Raw genomic sequence first — 24742 nt, forward strand, 5'->3', positions numbered from 1 at the left:
GGGGCCAGCTGGTTAGCACAGGATCGAAGACACGCTGGTGAGATGCCATCTGGGCCTGAAGCTTTCCTCGTCTTTTGTTTCCAAAGACCCGGAGGTTGCAGGTTGAGTAGCAGGAGGGGGGAGGAGGGGGGTTGCAGGAGGTGTTGGTGTTTGTGTGAAGTGAAGGTCAGAGTGGGTGTGGGGTGTGAAAATGGGCCTTTCAAATCTGCAGTAGAACACATTCAGGTCGTCAGCCAGTTGTTGGTCCACCACAGGGTTGGGGGTAGGAGTCCTGTAATTTGTGAGTTGTTTTATGCCACTCCACACTGATGCAGGGTCGTTAGCTGAAACTTGTTTTCAGCTTCTCAGAGTATCTTCTTTTAGCCACTCTGATTTCCTTGTTCAGTGTGTTCTTGGCCTGATTGTACAAACTTTATCCTTTAAACGAAGCTGCCTGAGCTCTGCTGTAAACCACGGTTTGTCATTGTTGAACTTTAAATAAGTCCTAGTAGGAATACACATATCCTCACAGAAACTGATATATGATGTAACAGTATCTGTGAGCTCGTCCAGGTCTGTGGCTGCAGCCTCAAAAACACTCCAATCAGTGCAGTCAAAGCAGGCTTGTAGTTCCCGCTCTGCTTCATTGGTCCATCCCTTTACAGTCCTTACTACTGGCTTGGTTGATTTTAATTTCTGCCTGTAGGTTGGAAGAAGATGAACCAGACAGTGATCAGACAGTCCCAAAACTGCTCTAGGGACAGAGCGATATGCATCCTTTATTGTTGTGTAACAATGATCCAGTATGTTCCTGTCTCTGGTGGGGCATGTAATGTGCTGTTTGTATTTGGGCAGTTCACGTGTGAAATTTGTTTTGTTAAAATCCCCAAGAATAATAATAACTGAGTCTGGGTATTGTTGTTCTGTGTCTGTGATTTGATCAGCCAGCTGTTGCAGCACTGCATTCAAACACGCGTTTGGCACGATGTACAAACTCACCAGAATAAACTAGGAAAACTCCTGCGGCGAGTAGAAAGGCTTAGTTAATAAAGAGCGCTTCCAAATTAGGACTGCACATCCTCTTTAACATTGTATCTGTACACCAACTTTCATTGATGTAAAAGCATATTCCACCGCCTCTCATTTTCCGTTAACTTTGCGATGCGATCCGCTCTGAACAGCTGGAAGCCCGGCAGATGTAATGCACTGTCTGGAATGGCTTCACTCAGCCAGGTTTCTGTGAAGCACAAGGCAGCAGAGGTTGAAAAGTCCTTGTTTGTGCGGGTGAGGAGATGTAGTTCGTCTGTTTTGTTAAGAAGAAAGTGGAGATTTGCTAAGTGAATACTCGGCAGTGCTGTTCGAAATCTGCGCAGACGGAATTTGACCAGTGTGCCTGCTCGTCTCCCTCGCCTGCGTCTCTTGAACAGCAGAGCTGCGCCTCCAACTAAAATGTCCAGCAAAACATCTGATTATTCAAAATCTGGGAAAAGATTGTCTGGTATATGCTGTCGAATGTTCAGCAGTTCGTCTCTGGTAAAACTGACTGGAAAAAGATTACTAAACACAGGACAAACAAAAAAAAACAACAAAACAATAGGAGCGCTCCACACCGAGGCAGCCATCCGCGGCGCCATCATGATGTATCATCATGATATGTTGCAAAAGAGATGGTAAGGGGCTAGAAAAGATGACATTTTGCATTACTTTATTTATTTTACATTGTGCCAATCTATATGTGGTTTTACATCTGCAGTGGGTTTTTTTTCTTGGTTTCTTTTACCTGGAGACCCCTCTATGGTAGCCAGAGACCCCAGGGCACTGGCCACATTGGCCCAGTCTTTAATCAGTCCTTGGTTTAGAGATGCAGTTGCTTGAATTTGGTGTGGATTATTGGAATGTTTACAGTATCAGGCCAGTATTTCTTTCTTTTTTCCTCCCTCAAAAAGCAAATCATCTCATGCAAAAGACAACATCATTGAGAGCAAGCTGTGGACAGATGGGACTTGTCCACTAGATGTCAGCCTTAGACTTAAATGATAGTGCACTAGTAGTCCTAAACTCAAAGTGAGTCATCTTAAATTGTGCAGTTGCTGGCAAGTGTTCTCCCAAAATGGATATGTCAACATGAAATAGTTGCATTTGAGGAATTGGAAACTCTTATGTTTCCTTTAATCTATGGTGTGACTATAATTATTGCAGCAATTTAAGTATTTATGAACATAGCTTTTAGCTTTACAATTACTCAAAAGTCATCATCATAACAAAATATTAGACAATTAGAACATATCAGACGTGAGAACTGTACACAATTAATCTTTAATTGGGTGCATCCATGTGTAAAAAAATAGTCAATGGCAATCTTCTGATGATAGAAAACAATTCTGAAGCAGTTTTGATACTGATGATCTTGCTCATTCACATATTTTTTTTACCCAAATGTACAGCATTATTTTACTTGCACAACCCATCAGGGCACATCAAAGGCCTGGCACAAAGAAATTAATTTATGCCATATAATGATTTTAGAATTTTTGTCTGAACTGAGAAATTACAAAATAAATCCCCACAGAAATACATAACTTGTAACTATTAAGGGTGTTCACGGAGAAGGTATTGTTGATTGAACCATGCCAGCTTTAAAAGACAGGATTACTATTTGCATAAGCTTGGCCTACAGATACATAGGTGAAAAGAGAAGGACTCACATTATTCCACTTTATCGTTTGGACAGTACACAAGACAATGACAACCATGATATATCAAATGTCAGCAAACAGCCCATTTGGAAATATTACATAACATCGTACTTTTTATAGTTATTTTGAAATAAAAGCAGCCAAAACAACTTTAATTCTGCAACCATAAGGCAAAATGCAGATATCTTAACGCAGGTGTAGTGTCTTAAAACACATTTTTAAAACCATAAAAACGTGGCGCTCCTGCACGAGATGCTGAAAAAACAAAAAAAAAAAAAAAAAAAACAGCAAAACGTGGCACAATGGTCTAGCGTATGTTTACATAAGAAAAATAATTAAAAAAACATTGCAGAAGAATGCAAAAACGTGTTCAGTGTGAACAGTCCTATAGTCTTCCAACTGAGAAACCACAACTTTTGACTCTAAATTATTTTTGATGAAAAACCCCGCTCACTAGAACAGATTTCAAATATAAACAGGCTGCATACTTCTACTGTTGTTTCATGCTCTTCTTCCTCCTGAAGGAGGCATGCTTGAAGGTGGCTTGTGGTAACAGCCTGAAGGAGTAGAATTTGGACTTGCATTCATCCCAGTAGGAATGTAATACATGGTCTCTAAATAGCTTTGATCCAGTGATGAGTGGCCTTTTGGTTCATTTTTTGGCATCTGGCTCGCAGGGCTTCCATATCTTAAGGAAGTCTGGTGAAGTGTTGTGGGGACAGGAGGCGGCTCTAAATGTCGTGCTTGCTGGGCACTGCTTGGCATTGCTGGGTAAGATGGCATTGCATAAGGTAGGTACTGCGGTGCATACAAACCTGGATTTTGCAGTGAGGAGTATGGGGGTGCAGCTGGTGGGTACAGCCCAGAGTGGGACATTGCCTGCTGTGGTATGAGAACTTCCACATACTGGCCTAATTCTGGATCAAACAGCATTTTTCTGAGTGGCTGCATTGGTACCTCGATATAAAAGTATTTACCAGTCTCAGGATCAAGAAGTACACGACGAGGACCTTGGCCACAGCTAGGTCCGTTTGTACTCTCTGGATATAATACACTGGCTCCACCTGGAACTTCACTCCCATAATCATGACCAAAGGATGGTGGCAAATCTTGGGGATTAAACAACTGAGTTCTGGGATCCAGAGTAGACATGTTAGCTGGAGGGTACTCATGATATGGTACAGGATCTGCTGCTTGTGGAGAATGATGACTTACTGGAACTCTGTCCCTGTGCTGCCCAGAAGCTGGAGATTGGTCACCACTGTAGGGTTGAGTTTTTGCAACAGGACAGGTTCTTGGGTGGTGCAAAGGCTGAATTAATGCTGGGGCATTGGGTATTGAGGTATTTGGGGAGACTCTTGAGTAATTTTGGGCCTGTCCATCTGGTCTGCACTGATGAGGACGAACCTGAGCCTGTGGAGGAGCTCCTGGACAGGTGAGGACTTGGCCTGGAGACTGTGAGACTGGGGGAATCCATTCTTGTGAGTTGTGGTTGGGATGACCTCGATGTGAGTGGGAACTTAATGTGCAGGAACATGAAGATTGCTTAGTGGTTGGATGAATGTACGGCTTTTGTGGGGGCAAGTCTGACAACTGTAATGGGCTGAAACTCTCTCGCTCATCATAGCTGGGGGGGTCATCAGATGCATAGAAACAATAGTCGTCTTTGTGAAATCTGTCATTAGGTGATGCTCTTGACACAGGATGTGTGTGACTATGGGTATGTGGACCTGTGGGCCTCACAGATGGATTGGAAGCAAAAGAACTAGCTAGTATTAACTGGTCTTGATTAATGGATGTGGTCAGTTGCTGGCAAGTGCTATTGGTTGAAGATTGCTGTTGATCCACATTGGCCAATGTCATTGTGGTGGATTTCTGCACAGAACTTGGAGTTGTTGTCACTGGAATGGGTGGTGGTTTGTAGCTTGATACAGCCGACAGAGCTAATGTTTGTGTATTGCTTGATGAGGCCTCATTCGGTTGATCCTTGTTTATCAGTGTTGCTGGTATCTCATTTTTCTCTGCAAATGACTTTTTATAGCTGGGTTTTGGAGGCACAAATGGTTTCAGCCTATCACTGGATATTGACCTCACTTGTATAGGTAACTCAATCTCTTTTGACGCAGTCACTGGCACAGCATTATTTTTTGAATTACTTGAAAAAGTCATCGCCTCTGGCTTTAATAATGTTGTTAAATTAGTTGGCATTTGTATCATAGTTGTGGTGGCAGTTATTTTTTTCTTTTCTTCTTCCTTTGTTTGTTGTATTGAAGATTCTTCTGTCAGCATTCCTTTGGGACTCTCACTTTGTTCTTTTGACTCATCCTGACTATGGGATGTCTTCAAGGAACTGTTGTCAACAAGTGTTAAGTTGCAAGACAATGCTTCACCTGAGATACCTTCTGATAAACAGGCCTGTAAAGGTACCTCAAGCCTATTGACATGTTTAGCTGTAGCACTCGCACCTTCAGTGACAACATCACACACTCCAATGTCAGCCTGCATTCCTTTCTCCTTAAGCAGCATGGAGACAGAGTGGCTGCTGCTTGTAGCTTTTATTTGAGTGGGGTTAGTGCTTTTATAGTCAGAGGTACTCTGAATTGTCTTGGATGGGCCATCCTGCAGAACCACTAATGCAGACACTTCCCTCTCCTTACTAGGGGGTCTAGGGGGCATCCCTTGCTTAGTACTTGGATCAGAGTGAATGGAAGATCTTGAAAATTCAATTAATTCATCTAAGGTTGCACACTGGGAATCTGTCACTTTGGGTTCAGTAGTTAGTATCTTTGGCAGAGGGGCTTTGGATGTTATTCCAGTGTTGTCAGTATCTCTGCTTTTCCCTGTGCCCTCCCGTGGTTGAGATATTTTTGATATGTCAACAGCCTGTTTTTCACCTTGCCAGTGGATTGATTTACTGCCTGATGTTTGCTTGTCCTTCCAACTAATAGCTTTACATTTAATATTCAAGGCTGGAGGAGTTTGTGGTGGCTTCTCTCTTTCCTCTTGAATGAGTGTGTCTTCTGCAGTAGATGTTGTATTTGATGCTTTAAAAGACAGGTTGTATGAGTTTTTAACCAATTTCCTTACATCTCTAACTCTATGTATGACAGACTTTGCTTTGTTGTTGTCATTATCTTCTTCAGTTTTTGTAACTTCCATAGATTTTGTGCTTATATCTTCTGCAGACTGAGATTCACACATTTCTCTGGACCGTTCTACATCAGGGGATAGAGAAACTTTCAAAGAAGACTTCTTTTTTTCTTTGATTGTGGAAAGTTTCAGAGTTATTTCTGGAGTTTTTGACATAAATACGCATTTGCCACCCTGTTGTCTTTGGTTTTCTGGTGTTATTTGGCACTCTGTGTCTCTGCTTATTGTTTTGCTCTGCATGCTTTCTGCTTGAGTGGCAACAGCAACACTTGTGTTCCTGGCTCTGGCATATGCTGAGTCACTATTGAACCTCTCTCCCAGGTTGCCACCTCTTCCCTTCTTCCCATCATTCATACACACTTTCTCTTCAACTGAAAGAGACACTTTGGGCCTAATTTCATCCCTTGATAAGTCATCTGGTAGCTCAGCATTCCCAGTGTTAATAAATGCAGGTCTGAATATTGGTTTTGGAGGAACTTTTGGGGCACACTTCTTCAGCTGACGATTTGGATTTTTTTCCTCTCTGGCAGCAAAATCTTCAGTTGAAAGATTACATTCAGAATGCTGGCTAGAACTTAAGCTATGCTTCTCCATGTTTCTTGGTAGACCATCAAAGGAGCTGTGACTAATATTATGATGTTTGTTTTTATCCCTAGATGGACTTGGGTCTTCACTTTTTAATGTTTCTTTTTGTGCATCCTGGATTTTCTTTGACAGCACACTCTTGATAATGCAGGAGGCCATTTGGGTCTTAGAGGAGGCATCATCTAAAGACACAGACTTCTGCAATGTCCTTTTCCTATCATATTTAGGTGAATTTGGGTCCTCTCTGGACATGACCGCTTGCACAGAAGCTGGTGTGCTATGTTGACGAACAAGGATGTCTTTCGAGCGTCTATGCGTTGAGGGTGAATCCAAAGAATTTCCATTGTTCCCTTTAGTTTTGGATTCATCTGTGTTCCGCCTTAACAGCTGTATCTGCCTCTTGGGTACTGTCCTCTTTCCTCTGCTGGACTCTTCCTTGCTATCTAATGCAACATCCACACATTCAAAACTCCCCATCTCAAAGCCTTTGTTCGGGTCCAGGCCCTCACGGGGTAAAAAAGAGGAACTGTGTAACAAGTCATCATTTTCATGGAAAGTTGAGCCACGCAAATCTGCGTAGGTCATCCATGCAACAGCACCAGGGCTATCCATGGTTGATGGCTGTGAAACATTTGTAGATGACCTGTGGCTTGAATTGTAAACATCCAAATAATCCACCTGAGGGCTAGATAGGCTTCTGAAGGCCAGATCTGTAAGCCACTTTACCTCATTGTCTGCCTCATCAAACTCACTTCCCATGCTGAAGGTCTCACCAGTATACTCTGGAGGTAGACAGTCTGCACTGCTGTATTTACCCTTGACAGTTGATTGGACCCTCCTGGCGACACCCTTGTTCTCTTGTTGTGAACCCTGTGCTCTGAACTGTCTCTGTTGCTGCAGAGTTGCTGGGTGCGACTCAAAATAACAGTTAGCTGGAATTCCCGACTTTGGGTCTCGACTAGAGGGAGCTGGGCTGTGTCCTGCAGGCCCTTTTCTATTCCTGGCACTGAATGACAGCTCAACCTGTTCCCCTCTGTAACTACTCTCTCCCATAGTCTCCTCCCCTTCTCCCAATACACACTGCTCTCCCTCCCTCTTTTCACTTTCTTTTTCCCTGCATGGCTGCCTGTCATATTCTCCACCCCTCTGCCTACAGATAGCCCCCGGGCTTTCCCTCAATGCTATAGGCACTTGGCTAAGCCTCTTGCCACTACTGTCAGAATCATTCTCCAACATTTCTGTCCCGCTGTTGCTGTTATAAAACAAGCATTGTTTCTCCTCCACAGATGCCACTGGCATTGACACAGATGAGGCACATGGACTTAGGGAGGTTGGTATTCCACACATGTTTAAATCACTTGTGTTATTGTCAACAATTTCCTGATTTGTTTTCTTTTGTACTATTGATGATCCAGGACTAATGGGTTTAGATGGTGAATCTTGCAAGATCAGCCTTTGACTGTGAACTAGGACTGATGCACTACTATTGAAATTCTCTGAGTGAGGAGGATCATCAAAATGACTGCTGTTTATTGGGTTAGGGGAAGGAGGAGTCATTCTGTCACAAATTATGGGTAAAATGTGATTGTCTGTCTGTTCCAAAGGGATGGAAGGTTCCAGGGTTAGTTGAAGATCAGGGGATATTGTTGTATCTCTTGTATGGTTTAAAGCAGATGATGAGGGCCTTAATATGCTCTCTGGTGTTGACAAAACAATCCTTGAGGTAGGTGAGACGAAGGCATCATCTCTAAAACGAGAGTTAGAATTTTCATTACAGTTGCCATGGACAGTTGTCGCTACCTCAGGTGACTCTGCCAAAATGTCATTTGGTGAAACAGCACTATATGTAATGCCTCCAATCACTGGGTATTTTGTATTTTGTGACAAAACACTGTATGTAATTGTCTTGATTTCAGGTGAGCATGTGACTGATCTCAGTTCTGGTGAAGGTGCTGAAGATGTTTGTTCAGGTGTAAGGTAGTTTAGTCTGCTGTCTGGAGTGGGGGTAATTTTCCTTAATTCAGGTGTGGAATCCCTACTGAATGTAGGCGTTGCTGCATAATCAATCCCTGTCATGACAGGGGATGATGATGAGTCATCAGGTTCTGCTGAATAAACCTTTAACACATTTGTAGGTGATGTGCTAACAGTATAACCCAAAGGTGAGTGAATTATTACTGGTACTGGTGAATGAGCTGGAAGTGAATGATCAAGAGAGGAGCAGATTTCACTGTAATCAATACCTGTGACGTCAGGAGAGGATGGTGAGGCTTCAGGTTCAGTTGAATAAACCTTTCTCTCATTTGTAGGTGATGGACTAATTGAATAACCCATAGGTGAGTGAATTATTACTGGTTCTGGTGAGTAAGCTAGAAATGAGCAATCAGGAGAAGAGCAGATATCACTGTTATCAATCCTTGTGACAACTGGTGAGGTTGGTAACTTTTCAGGCTCAGCTGAATTAACATTTCTTCCATTTGTAGGTGATGGACTAATTGTATAACACATTGGTGAGTAAATCTTTACTGGTTCTGGTGAGTGATTTGGAACTGAATGATCAGTAGATGAGCAGATATCACTGTAATTAATCCCTGTGAAAACAGGGGAGGATGATGAGGCTTCAGGCTCAGGTTCAGTTGAATAAACCTTTTTCTCATTTATAGGCAATGGGCTTATGGTATAACCCATAGGTGAGTCAATTATTACATGTTCTGGTGAGTAAGCTGGTGCAGAGTTATCAAGAGAGAAGATTTCATTGATCTCTTTGTCATCTGCCGAGACCGATATCTGATTGGATGAAAACACCAGCTCTTTTTTTTCTGTGGAAATATTCGACACAGTTAGTGAATCTATTTCCCTATTATCATTGGCTGGAGGAGTAGATACAGCTGAAGATGCACCATAGGTATCCTCCAAGCATGGAAACTCTGAGGTGTTCCCCACTTGAGTTGAAATCAAATGCAGCTGCTCAGGTGAAGACTTACCTGTGGACATAGGTGTGAAGCTAATGTCCATGCTTACAGGTGAAGTGGAAGTTACTTTGAGCTCAGGTCTGACACTGGGTTCAGGTATGAAATGAATATCTCTGTTTTCAGGCAAAGTAGACATTTCCTGAATTGGGCTACAAATGCGGTCTCTCTGAGAAGTATTTGACCGTTCTGATGGGGTAACACTTTTAATCGTCTCTTGCGCAAGGTGGAAGGTTTTCTTGTGTGAACTATGATAGTTCATACTTTCTTTGTTCTCAGAAGAAACCACATTATTTTGCTCAGGTGAAGATTCTGCCAAACTTATTTGTGGAGAGGATGCACAGTCTGATGACTCATATAAGGGTATACAGCCTTGTCTATATAAACATGTGTTTGTATTTGTATGCTGACATGTCGCAGTCATTCCTCCTTGCTCAAGAAAGGCAGGCTCTCTGTCCTCCAAAAATGAGGATGTTGTACTAGTTTTACTTGAGGGATCAGGAGGCTCCTTTGCTGGATTAATCAGACTAGTAACTGGTGTTGAATTAATATCTTGTGATTTGGACGCATTGGTGTTTTCTATTTCATTCACTGTGGTGGAGCTCACTGAGACTTGGGGTTCTGCCCAGTTATCTGTATGTGAAAGGTCATCACCATTCACTTTGGCAGCAGGTGGTGTGCTATCAAGAGGGTAAAGTCCATTTTTGGAATCTGATGAGATGGTTGATACAATTGGTGGTGAAATTGATTCCCAGGTCTCAGAAGTGGAAAAATCCTTTAAATTTGGAGAAGGTGTGTCACTTAAGTCAGATCCATTGGCAGTGTGATAAGATCCTGAAGAGTCATTGGCATCATCTGTTGGAAAAGGTTGATCCACTTCCCTCCTGAGAAATGTGGCAGATGCTGGGCTACTAGAAAGTGACGGAGATTCACCGTCATCCCCAAAAATGTCACAAAGGCATGTTGTTTCAGCTATGGCACTATGAGGGCTGGGGATAGCAGTGATGTCAAAGATCTCCACACGATTCGGGCCGTCACGATTTTGCAGGTTGAACGTGTGTGGAGCACTGCGAAGTAACGAGTAGCTATCTCCTTCTAGAACCCAGCGTTCCATTTCTTCACTCCAGATATTGGAGACATTGGGTCTCTTAAGCTATTTATGATTGCTTCTGTCCTTTAGAACTGCTGTGTATGCTGATGGTTATTCAGCAGCTGAATATTTTTAGACCTGAAACATCAAAAAGAAACGGATTAGTCCCAAAAATAAATATCATATTATTGTTTATTTACACTGTGTCTCACAATGAATTTGTCAATCACTGATTTACAGGCTCTTCAAATTTCAGAGAATATTAAGAGTTTTTAGAGATAATGTTTTATGCTTTCTATATTCAAGGGAAAAAAAATGTGCTCTGCATGCTCTTTCAGCTTTCGACAAAGTTAGCTTTTGTTGTAGCTCAAAGTCTCTAATATTTCATTTATAGTTACCACAAACAAAAATACCTCTAGCATTTAAGCTACTGTTTGCTCACACAAAACTGTTCTAATAAACAACAGTTACAACTACTGAAAGACAGAACATATGCAGACTTGAGGAAAAATATATATACAATAACTTTTCTGGCATACAGTGTTAAAATGTTAAAATGCACATGCAGAATTTAAGCCATATTGAAAGACTTTATTTAATTCAGAGGAAATAAAAATGCTGCTTATAGCTAAGTAGCTACTTGCCTTTTTCTTCTGTTTTCTATATGGCCAGTTTGAATGAAACTGCAGGCTATCCCCTCCAGAGAACTATCAGCACTGTACCATGAGCTGTAAATGGGGCTCCAACCAGGGGGTCCAGGTTTCCGAGTGCCAAACTGACCCTTCATTGAAATGGCCAACTCGGCACACAGATATGTCCAGCCCCTAAACTAAGCCCAAAAAATTCTACGACTCCTGCAACGTTTAGTCCTGTCTGAGTTCACTGAGCCTGGCTGTTTCAGATATTAATTGACACCACTTTTTAAAAAAAGGACTTGATTAACCTGACCTGAGGTTTTTTAATCATGCTTGGACATACTGTAGGTGCACGTCTCTGCCAAGCTCAATAGGGTGTTACAGTTAGCAGCCGGTGCTGTGCAAGCATAGACAAGCATAGTCTGTAAATGTAATCTGACACGCTAGGCCAAGACACTAATTTTAGTCGCCTGCTATCAGGGGAAACTTTGGTTTGAGTGGCTGCCTAGAGACGCACAAAGGACAACAAATCGGCAGCTTTACAAAGTGTACACTTTTTCTGTAGATTTTTACAAACAGTCTTTAGTATCAGATTATTGGGTATCACTCTGACATACAGCGCTTTAAAAAAATATGTATAAATTGTGTTTAAAATATGAGCTTATACAAGCTTGAAATGTGCATTAAACAGATGATTTCAGTGAATTAACCTATTTACATTGAACTTGGGCATATATATCTCTCCTTTCCACATCTCTATCACCCTTTGTTCATAGAATATATCAGTAGATTTCATGTGGTTACAAACTAGTCCATCATCTTATAGGGAAAGAATGTTTAGCACCTCTGCAATGTGGGGATTAATGTTCACACAAAACTATGACACAAATCCAAAAGTGCCGGTAGCCTGCTTGACAATACTTCCAGGAATAGGTCTTTGATCAGTGTGTGGACTAGAGGTCTGCAACCTGACACGGGCCCGACAGGACGAGTCAGTTTTTCAAGTTAATTTGCGATTCGGGTCAAGTTCGGAATTATGAAAAATAAACAGGCCAACCTAACCTAACTTGTTTTCTGCACGCACTCTCTTTCACAGACACGAATGGACGAGTAAGGAGCCGCTCACACCGAATGTGTTTTTGTGCGTGTCTGCTCTGTTTTTCCATTGTTTTCCAATGTAAAATTGTGCTGGATTGGGTTTGGGCTTAAAATTTGATGGTACAGTTTGGGTTGGGTCACATGGTCTCGGGTATGGGTCGGGGGTCAAAATCATAAGTAACAGTCAGTATCTGGTGTGGCCACCAGCTGCATTAAGTACTGCAGTGCATCTCCTCCTCATGGACTGCACCAGATTTGCCAGTTCTTGCTGTGAGATGTTACCCCACTCTTCCACCAAGGCACTTACAAGTTCCTGGACATTTCTGGGGGGAATGGCCCTAGCCCTCACCCTCTGATCCAACAGGTCCCAGACGTGCTCAATGGGATTGAGATCCGGGCTCTTCGCTGGTCATGGCAGAACACTGACATTCCTGTCTTGCAGGAAATCACGCACAGAACGAGCAGTATGGCTAGTGGCATTGTCATGCTGGAGGGTCATGTCAGGATGAGCCTGCAGGAAGGGTACCACATGAGGGAGGAGGATGTCTTCCTTGTAACGCACAGCGTTGAGATTGCCTGCAATGACAACAAGCTCAGTCCAGTGATGCTGTGAGACCATGACGGACCCTCCACCTCCAAATCGATCCCGCTCCAGAGTACAGGCCTCAGTGTAACACTCATTCCTTCGACGATAAACGTGACTCCGACTATCACCCCTGGTTAGACAAAACTGCGACTCGTCAGTGAAGAGCACTTTTTGCCAGTCCTGTCTGGTCCAGCGAAGGTGGGTTTGTGCCTATAGGCGACATTGTTGCCGGTGATGTCTGGTAAGGACCTGCCTTACAACAGGCATACAAGCCCTCAGTCCAGCCTCTCTCAGCCTATTGCGGACAGTCTGAGCACTGATGGAGGGACTGTGCATTACTGGTGTAACTCGGGCAGTTGTTATTGCCATCCTGTACCTGTCCCGCAGGTGTGATATTCGGATGTGCCGATCCTGTGCAAGTGTCGTTATACGTGGTCTGCCACTGCGAGGACGATCAGCTGTCCTTCCTGTCTCCCTGTAGCACTGTCTTAGGTGTCTCACAGTACGGACATTGCAATTTATTGCCCTGGCCACATCTGCAGTCCTCATGCCTCCATGCATCATGCCTAAAGCACGTTCACGCAGATGAGCAGGGACCCTGGGCATCTTTCTTTTGGTGTTTTTCAGAGTAGGTAGAAAAGTCTCTTTAGTGTCCTAAGTTTTTATAACTGTGACCTTAATTGCCTACCGTCTGTAAGCTGTTAGTGTTTTAATGATCGTTCCACAGGTGCATGTTCATTAACTGTTTATGTTTCATTGAACAAGCATGGAAAACATTGTTTAAATCCTTTACAATAAAGATCTGTAAAGTTATTTGGATTTTTACAAAAATTATCTTTAAAATACAGTGTCCTGAAAAAGGGATGTTTCTTTTTTTGCTGAGTTTATATATATATATATATATATATATATATGTATAGTGCTTTTCAAAGTAGCTCTAACCCGCACCTCTAATCTCGTTTCATTAATTTAATGTCAGGTTTGCTAACTCCTGACTCTAATTAGCTTTTGTTGACATCTTTAGCCTAAGGGTTCACTTACTTTTTCCACAGCACTGTTAATGTTTAATGGGATGTTCAATAAAGGCATGAAAGATTATAATTGTTTGTGTATTGTTAGCTTAAGCACATTGTGTTTGTCTATACTTGTGACTTTAATGAAGATGAGATCACATTTTATGACCAATTAATGCAGAAAACCAACTAATTTCATTTATCATTTGAGTCATTTATACTGTGATGGTGCTGATTAATAACAGCTTTGCTTGAATGCGCAAGCTCGTTATCGTGTCACAGGCAATTGAGCCATAAGTGTCCCAATGTTCAGTGTATCAACCCCCTTGCCAGTGCTCGAATAAGTGTTCACAATATACTGATCCACGACATAGGGAGTTAGGGAGCTAGGGAGCTGACTGAAACGCACAATTATTTTAGTTTCAGTTTTTACAACCATGTTTCAATTATGTATGTGTATTTCAGTTAAAATGTGTTTTTAATTCAGTTTTCATTTGCAATAAAAACAATGATAAGACCTTAACATGCTATTTGTCCCCATCTAGTACACTGTACATAAATGCTTGCTGGAAATCCCCCACCAGATACATGAGACATAGACATCTCTATCTTGAGGTCTCAAGTGAATTTAGATACTCTATTTTTTGACAAATATGCAGTGGGCAGGAACTGCCCTACAAATAAAACAGGCTTAGTAGGTCACTTGACAATTTGTACACAAAATACCAGGCAACCTTTCAAATAAGTTACTGACTCCATAATCATCCCTTAAACATCCCTTAAAGATATGTTGTTCAGAAAATTCTAAAGCTAAAATGTTGTACCTGTTTGAGATGACAAGACACAAACAGTCTAACAGAAAATTCACATATACTGTAATAAAGTATTGTAAACAAATTACTTCTGTTATAGCAATTGCATCATTCCCATGTTAATTGTCAAGTCCATTATGCATGGCTTCCCATGTATCAAATATCTTTTACAGACTTTCTTTTACAGTTTATTCAATTCAATAAATGCCAAAATGAAAAAGTTTTTCTCCATCCGAGCGGATGAGATCATGTCTTTTAAATGCATTTTTTTTTTTTTTTTTTTTTTTTTGGTGTTGTGTTGCAGATGTGATCCTGTAGATACACTGGAAAATGTAATCCTGCAATTTAATGGGTTTCACCTGTGACAGTGGCTAATGCAGCCTTCGTTTCATAAAAGTAAACGTGTTTTGGACATTCTTTGTGGATTTAATTCAGATATTTCTTCTTTTGAAATAAGCCTTACACTATAATGTTACCAAATGTTTGAGTAAAGAACCACTCCCAGTAGATCCCAGTGAGTTTCATCATGTCTTCAAGTTCAGCAGATCAACATGTCTCCAGGTTTTAGTGGTAAAGTCAGAAAGAAATCCTCTCCAACAGCTAATGTACAGTAGCTCAATTTCACAAGCTGAAAGAGAAAATACTTTCTTTAATGACCTCTAATTATCTATTTAGCACAAGTAAGCACAAGCTAAAATAATTACAGGCGTACTGAAAAATTACAGAAATCAATGAAAGTTTTACATAACTACATGGAAAAGAAATGAATCTTTATGAGCTGTCTTGAGTTTAGTAAGGTTTTAGGAGCTGGCTGTGTAATTTTAACTCCTAAAATCTATTTTAGAGATTAAACAAATTAATTACCTGATTATTCATTATATCATTACCTGACATAGCTTTTGGGACATCGATGTACAAAGCCAGGTCACATCCCTGCCTCATACCTGAAAACACAAAGAAGGGCACTAATGAAAATTAATAACAAGAATAGTGTCTGTAATTGGCTATTCTCAATTGCTGTCTTCCTTGTGCAAAAACAAAAAACTAATAAAATACAAAACTCAGTGAGTGCAAACTTTGTGTAATATTTCTGTGCCAACCAGCAGAAAACAACTTATATTTCAGTCCTAAAACACATGTTACAGTTACAGATCACCTACTCACCACTGATGACTCCAGGTGTATGTGAATCCTGCTCTTTCAGCTGAGGCCCTGGCTGCTTATAGATGGCCAGTGTTTCATGTATGAGCCATGAACAGCTACTCTTGGACAATTTGAATCATCATATGTTACTGCTCTCAACTCCAGATCTACCACCTAGCAGAGAGATATTCTAAAATAAATGCATTTTATACATAATAGATAGGATTATATATCATAGAGGATCATATCTTATTCTGCAACAGGGATGCACTGATGTATTGGCTGCCAATATTTATTGGCCAATTACTGACAAAATTAAAACCATCGGAATATCGGTTATAAGCATGAAAACGCCAATATGAAAAAAAAAACTATTGTTTACTTATAATTAATTAGTAACACACTTTGTAAAAACTCTGTTAATAAAAACACAATCCAGAAATAAAAAGCCACAATATGTAGAAGGATTGGCACTCCAAAGAACTTTTATTTATTCTCATTCTCATGTTAATGCAGAAAATACGCCATAATAGGATGAGACAGTTGTGAAAGCGGCACTTGCCTATAGGCTACATGATGAGGAAACCATCTAAAACACTTTGAAACCAGCAGACTTTGACTTGAGAAATCTGAATAATATCCATTAATGTTGCATGACTGATTGAATTAAGATTGAAATCGCAATATGGCTTTGCGCTATTTCCCAACCTTAAATGGCTGTGTTTGAAAATATAGACTGCGTCTCAACGTTCAGGTAACACGACAAAACTAGTGCTCTACTTGCGCTATGGTATTTATGAAAATCTGAGATAAACTAGAGAGATTGCAATAGAAAATAATACTGTAAGAAAATGAAGATACAGCACGAAATGATGCACGCCGCCTTCAATCGGACAATTGACCAAATAAACAAATTGAAGAACACATAAGGGACCATAAAAAGTACATAAGCAAAAGCGACAGTGGACGGAGCAACAATGTTTTGGACTTGGACACAGAATTCAGACAGTAACACTCGTGTTGCCGGTGTCTTTTGCAGCTGATCTCAATAAGTTGTTATATTTGCCCTTTGTTAGCTTTTCTTACACTGTTGTCATCTTATTTTGTGCATAGTTTTGTTCTGTAAGGGGATTTTTGACCAGCTACTCACTAAGTTTGGAAGATCGCGGCTATCTGTTAAGTAAAAAAGTGGGAGTCTCAATCAATCATATTATATGCTATGGCAAAAATCCAAATACAACCATCTGCTACACCAATGTTAATAATAATTCCACTGTAACAGTTTACAGAACTTAGCAAGTTAAGCCATAGTTCATACAATATAATGTAATTACATAACCTGTAATCTTTAGTGCAGTATCGTCTCTGACAGTCTTGTTGAGATATGTAATAACGATGGATTGCATTAATCCATATGTTTAAGTATGTCCTCAAAAACAAGAGTAAAAGCTGTAAACAAACACACTGTGACGTGCCATGTTTGTTTATATTTGAGGTAGTCACACGAAACTACCATATAGACAGTAACCCGTTACGTCACTGTTCGGCTTTCAGGTCAGTGGAAAAGCGCGGCTGGTTTACAACAGGCTCCAGATTTCCTCGGCCGTGAACCAGCAGAGCACAGGCTCGGCACAAGAACCATCGCAATTTCGGTGGAAAAGGGCTAAATGTCAGGATGTGGCTTTTGGCCTTTTGTGTTTTTTCTGTCTGTCTGTGTCTCCCCTGTGTGTTTGTGAGTTGGTCTGTTTCGGTGATGTGGCCACTGATTACTTCTCACCTGCAAGTCATCATCTCTTCACCAGCCTGCTCTATTTATATCCGGAGTTCTCAGTCATTCATCGCCAGATTGCTCAGTCTACTTGTGTGATCCACTATCCAACCCACCAACCTGTATTCAACCACTTATCTCTTCAGTCATCTTCAGATCCACTCTCCTTCAAGCCTGCCATGCCAAACCATCCAGCTCACCGCTCTTCTCCGCCATTACCTCCTGCATGCCCAGCCCTCTTCCTCCAGCGGCAGATCAATCACCTGTCTGTTCATCTTCCATCTCATTCCCCAGTTTGTAAATAAATACCATTTTATCATAATCGCTCTCCGTGTCTGTGTTCAGCATTTGGGTTCAAACCATTGTTCAGGCATAACAGAACAATCTGGCCACCATGGACCCAGCTGACACAGACTCTGTCCATAAAGCTCTCTCTGGGAAAGGAATACTATAGTTCACACTGTAGGACAAAGATGCTGCTCATTAAATTGTGAACGATCGGCTGCTCCATTTACACAATGAACAAAAAAGGGTTTGAGTGATTAATAATCAATATAAAATTACCTGCATGCTGTCATGTCCATCTACTTTATTATGTCCATCTTGTTTTGTTTTTTTCCAATGCACTCTAAGTCCTCGCGGTGGCGTAGTGACTCGCCTTAATCCGGGTGGCGGAGGAAGAATCTCAGTTGCCTCCATGTCTGAGACCGTCAACCCGCGCTATCACGTGGCTTGTTGAGCACGTTACCGTGGAGATGTAGTGCGTGTGGAGGCTTCACACCATCCACCACGCATCCACGCACAACTCACCACACGCCCCACCAAGAGCAAACCACATTATAGCGACCACGAGGAGGTGACTCTACCCTCCCTACCAACTGGGCCAATTTGGTTGCTTAGGAGACCTGGCTGGAGTCACTCAGCACGACCTGGGATTCGAACTCGTGACTCCAGGGGTGATAGTCAGCGTCTTTACTCACTAAGCTACCCAGGCCCCTGATGTTCTTGTGTTTTTAAGAGCATTCTTTAAGCATTCTTTCTTGAAAATAATCATTAAGTAAGTGTCAGCACTATGTGGATTCAAAGTGGAAAAATTTCAAACAGAAACATTAATCAAATTAAAGGGGTCATGAGATGGAGAATCAACTTTTCCTTGATATTTAGACAAATAAGAGGTAACTGTCCTATAAAAACATACTGTAAATTCCAGAACTCAAAACCTACTCCCCAATCTAAAAAGAGCATTTATAGCTGCCACCCTGCTGAAACATCTTGTTTTTAAATCTGTCCATTCATGACTACATGAAACATTGCTCATTTGTATTTGCACATCCCACAACATGCGTCATTGCACCCTTGGCCCCGCCCACTGCAGTGCAGTTCAAGTCAAGATGGCAGGCCTTGTGTGGTTAACTATTCCTAACATAACACCTAAGAAGACCCATCTGGTCTGTTTTGAATTATTTTGTATATAAACATGAACTACTCAGACTCTTTGACCGCTGCCATGTATTTCGCCGCTTTTAAAAGACGCGGTGTCAAGTTACAACTCTGAAAGGCAATTCTATGTGGCCTTGTTAGGAGATGATCAACATTATTCACGTCACCTGTGGGTGGTCGTAATGTTTTGGCTCATCAGTGTATGTAAACATGTACTGAGATGGACATCTTTGACCGTTTTGATGTGTTTCCAGCGATGTGAGCCTCCGTGCAGGATGATTTTGTATGTATGTACGTCTAGTTTCACTGCTCTGGACTATGTGTGTGCGTTTTTTTCAGTTCATGTTGTCGTGGATCACTTGTGAACTGGACATAATACAATTCAAGCTTTGTAAAGGAACTGTTATTGAAGGATATGGCAGATGAAAACACTTCAAAAACAGTAAGTAAACTGTTTCATTCATGAATATTTCAAATGTCATGACTGTTTGATAGTTTATGGTGCTGAGTGTTAACAGTTGTACCTAGATAAACAGTTTAATATATTCGAGACAATGTGTTGGATGTGCATCATGTGTAAACCCTGTCTTTTTGTTTTATATTGTTGAGGGGCTTCTGTTCATTCTTGATTGAGTTTGCTGAATTTGAGGGGCTGCCTGATGTTAGCCAATCATAACAATGGGCGTTTACGTTTAAGTTTTAAGGAGGCGCTTAGGCCAAAACAGAGCGTTTCAGACAGAGGGCCAAAAATAGGGTGGAAAATGATAATATATTACTAAATTGTTTTTGGTGCAAAAAACATTACATTTGGTATATATTTATAATATTATCATTGGACCTCAGGGAAGAAAATTAAATAAAAAAAAGAAATAAAAAAAAGCACTTCATGACCCATTTAACAAAAAGGTATCTTCTCATTTTATTTTTTGCCATTTATTGAATCACACTGAAATATAGTGGAGATCAGATTCCCTTCCAATGGACTGTTGAATGATGTAACGTACATGACGCTTAAACAATAAATAAAGTGATCCAGCACAGTGTCATGCAATTGTTTTGTCTTTCTTTTTTTCTTTTTTTTTATCCTCTTTTCTCCCAATTTGGAATGCCCAGTTCCCACTACTTAGTAAGTCCTTGTGGTGGCGCAGTTACTCACCTCAATCCGGGAGGCGGAGGACAAGTCTCAGTTGCCTCCGCTTCTGAGACCGTCAATCCACGCATCTTATCACGTGGCTTGCTGTGCATGACACCGCGGAGACTCACAACATGCACAACTTACCACGCACCCCATTGAGAGCGAGAACCACTTAATCACAACCACGAGGAGGTTACCCCATTTGACTGTACCCTCCCTAGCAACCAGGTCAATTTGGTTGCTTAGGAGACCTGGCTGGATTCACTCAGCACATGCTGGATTCGAACTCGCGACTCCAGGGGTGGTAGTCAGCGTCAGTATTCGCTGAGCTACCCAGGCCTCTGTTCTGTCTTTCTGAATTGGCTATAACATTAAAGATACGATAGATAAAACTACGTTATTTACTTTACTTGATTATGAACCATAAGATCACATTGTTAACTTGTTCAAAAATATTTATTTAATGTTTTATGTATTAGATTTAATCTGCAACACATTGTGATCTTCACACATTCAATATAATGATAGCAAAATATATATTTAAAATATATATATATATATTTTGACTTGCATTAAATACACATTACTTCATGCATCATATGTAGCTCCTGTAAAACATTAGAGAATCTCTGCACAAAAGACTCGTAATCTTAAACACCATGCTCCTTCTTCACTCCAATACAGTAGGAATCATTAAGGGGTAGCATAAATTAAATAATGAATGAATGATAGTAAATATTAAATGAGGAACATGACATGACAATTGTAATAGGATGATTGACAGGTCGGTGTGATCGCAGGATGCACGTGACTATGCGACCAAGGGGTCTGTGGTTTCAAGACGTGATAGTATGTCTCAATACTTGCATAATCTTTAGCTACACACTCAAAATTGTGAACTTTTCCATAACAAAAAAAAGCAGATACTCTAAGGGCATAGCATAAGTAGGCCAAACAAGACGCAGGGATAGTCTGCATTCAGCGCTTCAGTCAGCATTGTGTGAGCAAACAGCGCCCTCTAGCGGTCTGGATGGCCTTTTCCATTATACCGTTATAATACAGAATTTAAAAGGTGTTATTCCTTTGGTTAAAACTTTTTATTTTTCCATGATGTTGTTGACATTTCAATGGAATTGCCCAACTTATGCATGGTATGAATTTGTAATCTATATATACAAAACATGAGTTCTGTTGTTTTGAATTGCAAAAACAAAAGTGCAAAAAAAAAAAATTTCAAGTACAAAATAATAATTTTTTATATTAATCATCATATCATCTTATTTCAAGGTTTTTTTTTTTTTTTTAAATCTTCTATTCATCTTTTTATTGTCTCTTAAAATCTTGGCCTGTCATGTGTTCGACAGATCCAATCCATGTTCAATGGAAATTGTTTATTGTTAGAACAGTAAGAAAGCTCTGTACATTTTTAAAGCAGAATTCCAGTAAACAGTTATCTGATGACAAAATAAGGTAAGTGGCAAAATACAACTATCGGCCTATAGTTTTTTGGTAAAATCGGTATTGTATCAGCCAAAAAATTTCATATCGGTGCATCCCTAATTTAAACATGTTAAAATGTGTAAAACAAAGCTTAATACTGTGCTCTTATTTGTAGCCGAAAGCATGACCAAATAACAAAAATGTTTTTATTAATATAATAATAAAAATAATTAATATTTTAATAATAAATATGCAAGGTGAAGGAAATGTGTAGAGCTTTGTGAATGATGGGTGCTCAAAGTCTGTGGAAATCTTTGGCTGCAACAGCGAGTGGAACAAAGAACGTTTTTATCATTTTTGTAAATATAACCACATATTTTGAAACAAAGAAATTACATGGGTAAAACAAGATCCCAAGCTATCAAGTTTTTTTTCCAAGGTTAATAATGCAGCTCTGTCTATGGATATGACCTTTGTACCAAACTGACCTGCATTGAGTGACCATGATTGGCTTATATCTGGAGACGCCCATCATCAGCGAAGCTTGAATCGCTGCTTATCATTGGTGGCCACAACTCTTTCCACATCATTCAATGAAAATGAGCAGAACTGCTGATGAGCGAGAAGTTCTTGCACAAATACAAAGCCATCTGCAGACAAAAACATAAGGTTGCTTCACAAATCAGAGACAACAGGGATGATAAAATATTAAACAGATTCATGTGCCAAAGAGATTATGACTAAATCTATGTCAAGGAATTAGTGTTAGAAGTTAGATGTCTTGTCCAACTGGAATCATCCACAGCTTACAAGACCTACATCCCACCTTAAAAGATCTACTTGACAATTCTGTAAGCAGACAGGGTGTGGTGGTGAATCATATAGTTTGTATGTGTGTGTGTATATATACAGTATATATATATATATATATATATATATATACAGTACTGTGCAAACGTCTTAGGCACATAAGATGTATATCTTCAGCTTTAGTGTGTCAGTATAGGAAATCTACATTTTAGACTCCCAAACCTTACTTTTGCAAATAGAAAAGATTAGAATAGAAGAACAGGGAGCCCTGCAACAGATGTCATGGCCCTCACAGAGCCCCCCACTGAACATCGAGTCAGTCTGGGATTACACGAAGAGACAGAAGCAATTGAGATAAAAAATAAATTAAAAAAAACTGTGGCAAATTCTCAAGAATCTTTGGACATCCTATCTGCTAACAACCAAGAAAAACTGTGTCCAGGTGTACCTAGGAGAATTGGGGCTGTTTTGAAGGCAAAGGTGGTCACACCAAACATTGATTTAGCTTTTTTATGTTTACTGGACTTTGTATGACATTAAGTGATAAATGAAAACTATTTATGGCATTATTTTTGAAGACATCCTCACTTTGCAACATTTTTCCCAAGTGCCTAAAACTTTTGCAGATATAATATCACCTCTCACCTGAGTTCATATATAGACCCATCTTACTGGCACCGTGGTGTAATGCATAAGACAAAGATATGGACAGGTGCACATCTCTGCTCTGGAAGACAAAAACATAAATACAACATACTCATAACAAAGTGTACAGACCCTTTCAAAATATTAACATTTTTGAAATGGAAGTTGACGTCTTTATACTAGGCTAAACGTAAAACTATTTTAAACAGCCTTTTGCTCATTATTTTATAATTATCATGCATGCAGCTTTTATGGCCTCATTAACTGAGAGACTATGTGGAAAAGTTGTAATTTTATCACACCACAGGACCCTTTAAAATGAACTATTGAAGACAAAAAGGTGTTGAAATGGTAAAGGGCTCGAAGGAAATTGTGACCAGTTACACGACTTCACCTTATAGGCTACATTAATACAAATTTTAACTTCAAAAACATGTAAAACATTCAAACAATCATTACAAAAAACAAAAAAACTGTGGTATTTTGGTATCATGTAAGCCACCACTGACACTGAAATGACAGAAAGATTCTGAAAGCTTTACACTGTTTGATTGAGATGTATTATTATGATTAACCATGATAACTTTTTTGTAAGAGGGCCATGTGCTTTATGTGCTTTATGTGTTTTAAAAGTAACGAGTTAACATCGGTGTTTCACGCACCTCACCGTCTCGGTTTCTTCCTCTTCCACTCCCTCGGGTTTAACAGTTCATTTGTGAAATAATATGTTTACTTTTATCATCCAACAAAAAGATACGTGGTGCTACTTTATATTTGATTCTACGTGCAGTTATTTATGTATTGAATAATTGAATTACCAATAATGCTAAATTTCACATACATCTCAACCGGCTACTACACGTAACAGTAAACAGTGAATCAGCCATTAATAAGACAATTCATTTGACGACCAGCAGGGGCAATAAAGGCTCTACGTTCTGCACTTACATTAAAGGGATCTTATTATTATTATTGAACTCCAATAAAGAACAACAGACAAGACACAGTCAAAGTATATTCAGAACTACAGTAATACAGACAAAAAGATAACACGTAGCCAGTGGGTAGGCTAACAATTTTAGAAATAGGTTTAAAGAATCGCATATAGATACCATCTTAACAGCTTTCTTGTTATCTGAATGAAGAGTTGCCTTTTTTGTTTTTTGTTTTATCCCCTTTTCTCCCAGTTTTGAATGCCCAATTCCCACTACTTTGTAGGTCCTCGTGGTGGTGCGGTTACTCACCTCAATCTGGGTGGCGGAGGATGAATCTCAGTTGCCTCCGCTTCTGAGACAGTCAATCCGTGCATCTTATCACGTGGCTCATTGTGCATGACACCACGGAGACTCCCAGCATGTGGAGGCTCATGCTACTCTCCGCGATCCACACACAGCTTACTACGCGCCCCACTGAGAGCGAGAACCACTAATCGCGACCATGAGGAGGTTACCCCTTGTGACTCTACCCTCCCTAGCAACAGGGCCAATTTGGTTGCTTAGGAGACCTGGCTGGAGTCACCCAGCACATCCTGGATTTGAACTTGCAACTCCAGGGGTGGTAGTCAGCATCAATACTCGCTGAGCTACCCAGGCCCGCTGATATGAATCCCATTTTAAACTCACCAGTATCCAATACGTCCTTGCCTGATTGGGGGTGGCCTGCGGAGCATCAGGGTCAGGATCAGCGTCCCCACCTCCATCACCTGGACACCGATCCTGGCAGTGCCCGGCTTCCCCGCAGCTCACATA

The 24742-nt window shown here is 40.5% G+C and overlaps 1 protein-coding gene and 1 long non-coding RNA gene across 2 annotated transcripts; both read right to left on the reverse strand.

The window, feature by feature from the left end:
- Positions 1 to 881: 881 nt before the first annotated feature.
- Positions 882 to 10493, reverse strand: LOC127412647 (uncharacterized). The gene has a single exon (XM_051649185.1). The coding sequence runs from the start codon at positions 10491 to 10493 to the stop codon at positions 3177 to 3179; it is 7317 nt and encodes a 2438-aa protein (XP_051505145.1). The 3' UTR covers positions 882 to 3176.
- A 3780-nt stretch (positions 10494 to 14273) lies between these two features.
- LOC127412739 (uncharacterized) lies at positions 14274 to 23813 on the reverse strand. The gene is made up of 5 exons (XR_007892474.1): positions 22995 to 23813; positions 22028 to 22189; positions 15778 to 15930; positions 15501 to 15557; positions 14274 to 15241 (listed from the first exon to the last, which is right to left on the reverse strand). It is a non-coding gene; the product is annotated as an uncharacterized LOC127412739 (long non-coding RNA).
- Positions 23814 to 24742: the final 929 nt, after the last annotated feature.

The sequence above is a fragment of the Myxocyprinus asiaticus genome, chromosome 22 (genome assembly GCF_019703515.2).
Source record: "Myxocyprinus asiaticus isolate MX2 ecotype Aquarium Trade chromosome 22, UBuf_Myxa_2, whole genome shotgun sequence".
Classification (NCBI taxonomy): Eukaryota; Metazoa; Chordata; class Actinopteri; order Cypriniformes; family Catostomidae; genus Myxocyprinus; species Myxocyprinus asiaticus.

Bases quoted from the DNA above. Each gene is read 5' to 3' on its own strand.
- LOC127412647 (XM_051649185.1), bottom strand. From the start codon at position 10,493: ATGGAACGCTGGGTTCTAGAAGGAGATAGCTACTCGTTACTTCGCAGT.